This window comes from Aegilops tauschii, chromosome 7, assembly GCF_002575655.3.
Source record: "Aegilops tauschii subsp. strangulata cultivar AL8/78 chromosome 7, Aet v6.0, whole genome shotgun sequence".
In the NCBI taxonomy this organism is placed as follows: Eukaryota; Viridiplantae; Streptophyta; class Magnoliopsida; order Poales; family Poaceae; genus Aegilops; species Aegilops tauschii.
Window position 1 is genome coordinate 178,357,514 of NC_053041.3, and position 10,368 is coordinate 178,367,881.

Sequence of the window (10,368 nt, forward strand, 5' to 3'; positions counted from 1 at the left end):
TGGCTCCACGACTAAGTCCTAGCTTGAAGACATCTGCCGTGACAATTCCACGACAGTTGGCGCCCACTGTGGGGCCAGCGCACGGTGGATTTGAGTTCTTGAAGGGCAGCTTCGAAGGGCTCAAGGGATACGCTATGGGCCGGATGACCAAGAGTCGTCGCGGCAAGCTCTACATCGGCGATGCAAACTGGGGCCCCGACGCCGGCTCAATTGAGTACGGGTACCGGGTCCCCTTCGGCGGAATTCATGTTTTCATTGGCAAGATTGGTGAGCCGGGCCCTGAGCCGGATCTCTGCGCCGATCTCATCAAGACGGCTCAGCGCGCACGACCCGCCCGGGCCCGGCCTGCCTTAAGGCATGCTTTTGTGGGATGTATCCATGGAGGGCTTGGGGGCTGGAGTCGTATTGGCTTCCCCTAAGGGTGATAAGTTCCATTATGTGCTACAATTGATGTTTCCTTGTACCAACAACGCAGCTGAGTACGAGGCCTTGCTCCGCGGTGGATGGCTAAGGAGATGAGCTTGAGCCGGGTAAGGTGTTTCGGTGACTCAGACTTGGTGGCTCAACAAGTATCAGGCAAGTGGGACTCTAAGGACCCTCTCATGGCGGCTTATCGCCGCGAAGTTGATGCCATTGCTAGGCACTTTTAGGGCTTCCAGGTAGAGCACATTGATCGCAGGAAGAACGAGGCGGCTGATGCTCTAAGCCGGCTGGGCTCTCAGCGAAAGCTGGTGCCGCCTAATACTTTCCTGGATGTCCTGTATAACCCTTCTGTTAAGTTGCCTACAGAGGAAGACTTGGCTGTACCTGACCCGGAGGCACGACTGGTGGCGGCTCTCCACATCGTACCAGACTGGACAATGCCGTATCTGGCTTACATGACCCGGGGAGACTTGCCTGAGGATGAAACTTTGGCCAGACAAATAACCCGGCGGTCTAAGTCAATGATTGTTATCAATGGTGAGTTGCATCGCCGTAGTGTTACGGGAGCGTTCCAGCGTTGTGTCTCCCCTGAGGAAGGTCAAGAGATCTTGCGTGAAATTCATGAAGGGGATTGTGGCCATCACGCCGGTTCGAAATCTCTTGTGGCCAAGGCTTTTCGTCATGGTTTTTATTGGCTGACGGCTCATGCTGATGCGGAGGACTTGGTCAGTAAATGTGATGGTTGCCAAAGGTTCTCACGATGGGCTCATGTGCCGGCTCAGGAGCTGAGGATGATCCCAATTACTTGGCCCTTTACGGTCTGGGGGCTTGATATGGTTGGGCCTTTTAAAAGGTCCAAGGATAAGAAGACCCACCTCTTGGTGGCAGTTGAAAAATTTACCAAGTGGGTTGAAGCGGAGCCAGTTAGCAAGTGTGATGCAGCCACGGCGGTTCAATTTATGAAAAAGGTGATTTTTCGCTTTGGCTTTCCGCACAGCATTATAACTGACAATGGCACCAATCTATCCAAAGGCGCCATGGAAGAGTTTTGTCAACGAGAGCATATCCGACTTGATGTTTCCTTGGTGGATCATCCTCAATCCAATGGTCAAGCTGAGAGAGCTAATCAGGAGATTCTGAAGGGTATCAAGCCCCGGCTTTTGGTCCCTTTGCAACGGACGCCGGGTTGTTGGGTGGAGGAGTTGCCCTCCGTGTTATGGAGCATCAACACTACTCCTAACAGGTCTACAGGTTTTACGCCTTTCTTCATGCTCTTGACTTATTGGACGAACATCGTGATGTGGCAGCAGCTCGCTCGGCGATTTACCAACAAGACCTGCGCCGTTATCATAGTCGCCGGGTTAAATCCCGGGTCTTCCAGGAAGGCGATCTCGTGCTCCGGCTCATCCAAGATCAAACAGATGCGCACAAGCTATCCCCGCCTTGGGAAGGGCCCTTTGTGGTCAGCAAGAATTTGCACAACGGGTCATATTACCTCATTGACATTCGGGAGCACAAAGATTCACGTAAGTCGGAGGAAGAGACCCGTCGGCCGTGGAACATAGCTCAGCTTCGGCCTTACTATACTTGAGCCACCGGCTCTCATAATGTACATATTTCTCTAAACCATGTATATATTATGATAAGCAATAAAGCAGGACCTCTGTCCTTTTTTCTCCTCCAAATGTGCACGTGTTGTTTTCATTGCAAGATTACATGATAACTTGAAGGAGGATCCGGCTTATGATCGTATTCGAATCTAGCCGTAGGCAATAAGGTCACTTGGGGGCTTCCTGTTCAAACATAGGTCGTATTTGAACCAAAGAGAACATAGCTGTCGATACCCATTTGATTGGCAAAGTGCCGAGCTCATTGGGGAGTTTTCTTTGATAATATTTTAATCTTAGTTTAACCCCTTTGGGAACCGACGTGGATCGTATTTGAATCAGCGTCGTTAAACAATTCTTGAAATCACTTGGGGGCTTCCTGTTCAAACATGGGTCGTATTCGAACCAAAGAGAACATAGCTGTCGGTACCCTCTTGATTGGCATCGCCACACCCACTGGGGGCTATATGACCGCATTCGAATCATAGCATAACCCCTTTGGGACGGGTCTCTGGTCGTATTCGAACTGGAAGCCCCTAAGTTTTTCTGACTTATAGCGAGTTCTTCTGATTATGTCAAGCATGCACGGCCGGGTCTCACTTTGCCGGCTTAACTTCGATTTACAGTGCTAGTCGAACACAATTGGCGTTATTAAGACTGGTAAGCCGGAATTGAGGTACCAACCTCATAGCCCGGGTTATCTAAGCCGACAGTATGCTTGCAGGCTGGTAAGTGTGTTGTTACGATTATGTCAAGGACATCATTGAGGGCCAGTCTTTGGTGAATCATATTCCGGGTCATAGGCATAAGACTATGATTTTCCATGCGGTAAGCCGCCTCGAGACTTGTGATTTGTCTTTTCATGTAGGGTAGTTAAAGACAACTATTTCAGCTTAAGGAATATGACTGATCAACTGTAACCCGGAGACATATAAGGAAGCAACTTTCATAAGGATTCTGCATTCAACACGTGCACGATGGCACGGCACAGTTAAAAGTGTTGACCCTATTCTATTACAAGACTCGTTGAGTCCAAAAGGGTGAAGCATTGTTTCATATAAATCGTCTACAGAGTTACGACGCTTGCTGGGTTGAAGTCTCCGGCTCATCCCTCACTTCTCCTCCGGCTGTTCCAAAGGTCTGGAAAGTCGACGACTTTCAGTCGATGCCGCTCAGAGCTTCGAATTGAGCTTCCTCGTCAATTAACCCCGCCGGGTCAATCTCCGGGGCGAAGGTGTGCTTGCGAGTCGGCGGGATTAAGCTGAGGGCCTCATAGCGCGGAGTGGGGATCCTCTGATTTTCTGCATCGTAACCCGGCTGATACTTAGTCAGATCTGTATCATTGCCAATCAGAGTGGCCACCGGGCGTACGATCTTCATGCAAGCTGCGAAGTCCTTCTGGTCGAAGGCGGTGCCGTCTTCCTTCAAACTGGGGTAGCCCAGAGCGATGTCCGCCAGGTCTAGCTTTGGAAGGAACGCCTTAGCCCGGCTTAGAGCCGCTATGGCTCCGGCTCTTGCAGAGGCCCGTCACAGCTCTTGGATGCGTTGAGGAAGAACGGCAAGCCGGCGAAGAACCTCAGCCAGGTGAGTCGGCACCTCGTTGGATAGGGCCACCACAGCCAGAGCACGCTGTGACCCGGTGTAGAGTTGCTCCACCAGGGTGTACACGGCTTTCAGCTTGGTTACCACGCTTTGGTTGAGGTTGGCGCTTTTGGGACCTGTTTAACAGAATAAGATAAGCCGCCGACAAGGATGAGTTATGAGATATACAGATTCTAAACTTGATGAAAGCTGGTGAGATGACTAACCGAAGATTGCGGCGACCATCTGGGACACTTGGCGCTTTAAGCCGGAGAGTTCGGCGGTCTTCTCTGAGAGACCCTTCTCCGCCTGTTCGGCCCGGCTCACCAGAGTGGCCTTCTCTTCGGCCCAGGCTCTCTGTTCAGCATCAAAGTCTGTCTTCAGCTTTTCTTGCGCAGCAATGCTGGACACAAATTTGGCGTTTGCTTTCCGGATCTCCGTCTCTTGCGTCTTCAGATGGGTCTTGAGATCAGCGACGTCAGCTTCAAACTTCTTGCCAGCAGCCTGCATAATTTCCGGGTTATAGCATGAACAGTTACTATGCAAATTTAAAAGTCCCAAGCGTTTTCCAAGCAAAGACACTTGGCACTTGGGGGCTAATGCATATCGAACGTTCCTATCTACAAATTTCCAGTTCATGGAAGTAAGTCGGAACTTAAGTCTACAACATATTCAATCATAAGTCGTCGACTTGGGGGCTAGCATGGTAAAGGTAGCTATACAGTAAACAAGAAGAAAGAAGAGTGGTACCTCTGACTTCTGCTGAATCTGGTTCACCATGCCAATCTCTGCATCCCGGCTCTTGTGCACTTGGCTGACGTAGCCGGAGACAAGCTCTCCGATGCTCAGGTTGGCGTAGTCAATGAGGTCCAGATTAACCCGGTGGGGCTGTAGCAGCTCCCCCTTGGCAGAACATTTGGCCAGCGCAGTAGGTCTCCCCGGCTCAACAAATTCCGTCCGGGTGATTACCACATCCGGGTCATCTGCTGGTTGAGCCGAGCTGGAGGCCTCCGGGTTAGAAGAAGCTTCTGCTATGGGCTTGTTGGTTGGGGCAGCGGCCTCAGGAGCAGAGGCAGCTGGCGGTTCTTGAGCGGCTACCTCCGACTCAGGCAAGTCCGGCTCATCGGCCGGCTTGTTCTTCTTCGCCCTTTTGCTGAGTTTTCCTTGGGCACTGAAAAGACAGAAAGGTTAAGCACAAAAGTGTAAGTAAAGACAAAATACAACATGAGGTGATCATCATTACCCAGGCACGGTCTTGAAAGCCGGCAGATTCGACTGCATAGAGTCGCCAGAAGAGGGGGAAGTTTCCTGATAATTTGAGTCAGAAGAGTTGAGTGGTTTACGTATGACACCTGCCAAAGGATGAAAAGGGTACAACTTTGAGATCACCTCGGTCCGGCGTTTTTTCGATGCGTCAGGTAACCCGGAGGAGAGGTCAGTGTCTTTGTTGGTCTGGGTGTGCCGCCGGCTTTCATGAACCTGTCGCTTCAAAATAAATTGAGGATCTTGATAAGCTAAAGGATGTGAAAAGCTTACTTTCCAGGTTACCCTTCGGACTTTCAGCCTTGGCAAGGGCTCCGACTCGGAGGAAAGTGACATTACCTCTTCAACCACCGGGTTACTTGCGCCGGTGTCATCCTGTTGGTGAACAGTATTGGTAAGGTGGACAGAAATAAATAGCAGATATAACAAGAGCTTACAGGTTCAGGGGTTACCTCTGACTCGGAGCTGTCGCTTAATTGCATCAGCTCTGAAGCAGTAGGCCTACTTCCCTTCTTGCGGGGAGCGGCTTTCTTGGCGGCTTTCTTCGCCTTCCTGGCCTTCTTGGCCGCCTCGTGGTCATATTTGACCTTCCAGAATTTGTCATCAGCTTGAAAAATACAATGATGATTTCTTAAAGATTCAGATGAAGGTTATCTGCAGACGGAGATAAAATGTTCAAATCAGTGGCTTACTGCTGGGGCTGGGTTGATCTTGCAGAAGGGGGCTAACCCGGTCCTCCCGCAGTCTGCCAAGCTCTCGTTCAAGAGAGCCTTGGTCATGTCCTCAGCATCATCTTCAGGAAGATCGTTGCGACTGTGTCTCTGGGGGTCATCCTTTCGGCCCGTGTACTCGCACATTAAGCCGGGGCGGCAGCTCAATGGGATCACCCGCCACGAGATCCAGACCCGGACCAGATCGATTCCGTTGAGACCATTGCCCAGGAGAGCCTTGATCTTGTTTATGGTGGGGAGCAGAGGTTGGTGCTCCGCCTGAGTCAACTTGTCAGACAGAGGGTGAGTTGGTTCCAGACGTGAAGGGCGAAAGCCGGGCAGCGGGCTCTCGTCAGCCGACGACGTGTCTTGGCTGTAGAACCATGTCTTGTTCCAGTCTTTTGGGTGACTCGGCGGCTCGGCATAAGGGAAGAGGCAGTCTCTCCATCGCTGAATGGAGACTCCGCCGAGTTCCAAACTTGGCCTGTTGGCGCACTCATTCTGGCGGTTCAGTAGAAGAGCTCTCATGTTTATCAAATGTCCCTATGTACCTTCTGGGTTGCTACACTTTGCCTGTCAAAATACAGAAAAAACGGGTAAAAAAAAACCAGGTCCTCGAGGGCATTTCAAGGCGACGCCTTTAACTTCTTGGTGACTTGATTGGTTCCCTTCCCCCAATTTGCAAAGGATGATTCGAAGAGCAGCAGGCTGGGCTCTTCTCCAAGATAAACCTCGCAGAACACTTGGAAATTGCATATGTTGGACACCGAGTTGGGTCCTATATCTTGTGGCCGCAGGTCAAAGAAGTTCAGCACGTCTCTAAAAAACTTTGAGCCGGGCGGTGCGAAGCCCCGGCTCATGTGATCCGCAAAAATGACCACCTCCCCGTCCCTTGGCTGTGGTCTCTCCTCTGATGGGTCGGAGGCACGGTAGGACATGACGTCCTTCTTGGGCAGGTAACCTGACTTGACAAAATCCGCTAAGGTCTCGTTGGTGACGTTGGACCTCATCCAATTGCAAGTGATGGAGGCTTTAGGAGCTTTGGGAGGCATGGTGAAAGTCGGCAGCCTATGATAAAAGGAAGCATCCGGTTTAATTATAAGCCGGAGGAAATTTATAGTTCAATGTTAAAGTGGCGGCTTATGAAGGGGACTAATGACATATATCTAAGTGCACCGGGTTATTTAAGCCGCCCGAGGTATTGAGAGTAATTCGATTGTCTACGGCCTTATCACAGATGAGCCGGAAAATTCTATGGCGTATGGTCTCCTTTGAGTCGGCAGATTCTACGGTGCGTGGTTTCTTTAAACCGGAAATGTAAACCGCCATGACTCAATGAGTGCAGTTTTTACTAAGTGTGGTGAAAACAGGTTTCACACATTGCAGTAAATAATTTGGATCAAAATGGTCGGTCAAAAGGAAAGTTTCTAGACCTAAAAACGGACGCAGGGGAGTTCTTGAGCTCGAATGAGGCCTTTATGCAGTAAAAAGAGGCCTACTTGCATTTGAAATGAGTACTAAACAGCCGCCGCACTGGTTCTATACTATCCTAAGATCAAAAAGAGGCAGTAAAAATCAAATCTACCGAGGGCCGCGAAGAATGGCGAAGAACATGGGAAGAACAGGAAGAAGCTCCACGACGGATCTGTTCTACGGGGCCGCAAGAACTTACAGGGGCTGGTGAGTCACGGAGGTCGCTGCCGTTCTCTGGACACAACAGGTTGATGCAGCGGCCGGAGTCGGTGAGGACGAGAAGACCCGCGACAGCGATGGCAACAGAGCTCGAGCGGAGGAACAGTGGCGCGAGGAGGAAGATGGGTGGCTGAAGGCCCGTCGGACCGGGCTATTTATAAGGGCGAGCTCATAAGTGGGCGCGAGAAACGAGGAGACCGTGGCGTGGTTATCTCCCCATGAAACGCCTCGATTTTCGGGATGGCAGTAAAGATAAGATCCGTTGCGGATCTGGTGGAGTAAAAACGGACTTAATGGAAGATGACGTCATGGCGGATTACCCGGAGTCCAGAGGATGACGTCAAGCCAGGTTATGGCCTTCACACAATTATAAGCCGGAGATTTTTTTTGTCGAAAGGATTGAAGATTGGCATGAGCCGGCTCAAATCAATCTGGGGCCTAATGTTGAGGATATAGACCTTAGAGTCACCCGCCAGGAGGGGCCGGGTTACTCATAATGGTCATTGCCAGAAGCCCGGCGCCAAGCTTGAAGACGATGGGCCGAAGATGGGCTTAAGACCCGGATATGGCTTAAGGCCCGTAGTTACAATCATTATTATGGTAGAACTTGTAGTGTAAGGCAAGAATAGTTGAGAGTCCGAGCCGGACACTCTTATGAGCCGGCCGGGACTCTGAGAGCTGCTGGGCGTCAGCCTCCCTATATAAAGGGACGACCCGGCAGCGGTTTAGGGACAAGAAAGATCTCATCGAGAGCCGGGCATAGCAATTAAGCTCCCTGGTCATCGAAACCCTAATCAATACCACCTCAACTGGACGTAGGCTTTTACCTTCACCGTAAGGGGCCGAACCAGTATAAACCCTCGTGTTCCTTGTCCCGTTAACCCCTTCAAGCTTCCTAGCGGCGATGGCTCCACGACTAAGTCCTAGCTTGAGGACATCTGCCGTGACAATTCCACAACACCCTGGGTGGCCGTTGTTGAGAACTCTCGTGGAGGCTGTGGAGAGGAGCATGGAGATCCACTCACGCCAACATGGGCCAAACCCAAGGTGCTGCAGGAGCTGGAGAAGGAAGGGCCAGGAAATGCTGTCGAATGCTCTAGCAATGTCCAACTTGAGCAGTGTGCGCGGTGCCTTAAGGTTATGCAAGAGGAAAGCTGTCTGTTGCACGAGGAGGTAGTTGTCGTGGATGCAACGTCCCGCAATGAACGCACTTTGGTTGGTGGAGACCATGGTGCTTAGCCGTGGAGCAAGACGGAGGGAGAGTAGCTTTGCGACCAGCTTGGCGAAGATGTGAATGAGACTGATGGGTCTATAGTCAAAGAGAGACTGCGCATCCGCACGCTTGGGGAGCAGCGTTAGAAGGGCCTCATTGAGCTTTTGCAGACCTCTACCATTCATGGTGTAGAACTTGTCAAAAGCCGCGAGGAAGTCGAGTTTGATCGTGTCCCAACAAGCAACCAAGAACTCGGAGGTTAAACCATCGGGGCCAGGTGCCTTCCCGTCGGCAGACTCTTGACGACATTCCAAATCTCCTCGTCGGTGAATGGCGTGTCGAGCTCGAGAAGGTTAAATTGCGGAACCCGAAGGGCCTGAAGATCAAGCGTGATGTCGCGCTCGGAAGCGCTTCCAAGAACGTTGGAGAAGTGGACAAAGGCGGCCTCGACCATCTCATCATGGTCGGTAATAGTTTGGGTGCCAACACTCAAACTTGATAAGAGGTTTCGTTGCTTGCGATGAGCAGCGTGCACCTTGAGGAAGGAGACGGCCGCGTCGTTGCTCCGGAGCCAGCAAAGGAGCACACGCTGCCTTGCGATAGATCGCTCGAGGGAGGCAAGGCCTAGATAGGAAGCCTTGAGCTTGCGGCGAAGCTAGGTCTCGAGAAGAGAAAGCGCCCGCAAATCTTGGGCAGCATCAAGCCGTGCAATGAGTTCGCGGGACACCTTAAGCTGCAGGGATACGTTGTCGATCGAGCATGCACTCCAGCTCCGCAGCTTCCTGGCCGTCGCCTTAGGACGTGTCACGGTCCGCCGAAAGGGATCGGCGTCAGGCGGAATAGAGGCCCAGGCCTCAGAGACCACCTGGTGAAAACCTTCCAACTTCGGCCAGAATCTCTCGAAGTGGAAATGTCGTGCTCCCGGTGGGCGGGCCACGCAGTCAACCAGGAGCGGGTAGTGGTCGGAGGCCGCGGAGGAGAGGCGGTGGAGCAAACAGTGCGGGTGGGCAATCTCCCAACCGAAGGTGCAAAGGATGCGGTCATTCCGAACAAGCGTCGGGGTGTCGCACTCATTGGACCAAGTATATCGCCGCCCATGCATGTAGAGATCACGAAGCTCCTCATTGGCGATGAAGCGCCTAAATCTGTTCATGGTGCGACGGTTGATGTTTGAGTTGTTCTTCTCCGAGGCCGAAGTGATCATGTTAAAATCTCCACCAATAAGCCATGGACCGATGCGGGACTCGCGCACGTCGTGCAACTCGGAAAGGAACTCTAGTTTGGCATCGTCGTCTTGAGGCCCGTACACGCCCGTGAGCCACCAATGACCATCCCTGGCCAGGGAAGTGACCAAGGCCGTAACATGGTGCTCGCCGATGAGGGGATTGGAAATAGAGATGGTAGAGCGTTGCCAAGCAAGGAGGATGCCACCGCGTGTGCTAGCCGCGGGGAGGAAGAAGTAGTCCTCGAAAGATGGACCGAGCGTGTCCAAGACAATGGCGTCGGAGACATGAGCGAGCTTTGTCTCTTGGAGACATACGATGCCAGGTGCGGCAGCGGAGATCACGCTGCGGACGGCCGTGCGTTTAGTGCCGGAGTTAAGACCACGAACGTTCCAAAAAATTGCTTTCAAGTTACAATCCATATGAGGGGGGCACGTTAGAGACGTCACAAAGGTAGACTAGGCCTCAATAAGCCGCCCCGGGGTGGAAGGCAGCGCGGCGGGGAGTTGCCACCCGAAGAAATCGGCGAATGCCTGCAGCACGTCAAGAGCCAGCGGTTGCTCGAAGAGGAGGGCGTACTTGCCAAGCACCTCTTCAGAGATAGGTGCGTCATCGCTTGAGATGAGGCCGAGATGGCGGAGCAGCACTCTTTTGGC

At 52.1% G+C, this 10,368-nt stretch overlaps 1 protein-coding gene across 1 annotated transcript; it reads right to left on the reverse strand.

Moving 5' to 3' along the window:
• Nucleotides 1–9,144: 9,144 nt before the first annotated feature.
• On the reverse strand, nucleotides 9,145–10,134 carry LOC141027002 (uncharacterized). Its single transcript, XM_073503913.1, has one exon. The coding sequence runs from the start codon at nucleotides 10,132–10,134 to the stop codon at nucleotides 9,145–9,147; it is 990 nt and encodes a 329-aa protein (XP_073360014.1).
• Between the last annotated feature and the right edge of the window lie 234 nt (nucleotides 10,135–10,368).

Excerpts from the sequence above, each read along its gene's own strand:
- LOC141027002 (XM_073503913.1), bottom strand. The coding sequence starts at position 10,134 with ATGGATTGTAACTTGAAAGCAATTTTTTGGAACGTTCGTGGTCTTAAC.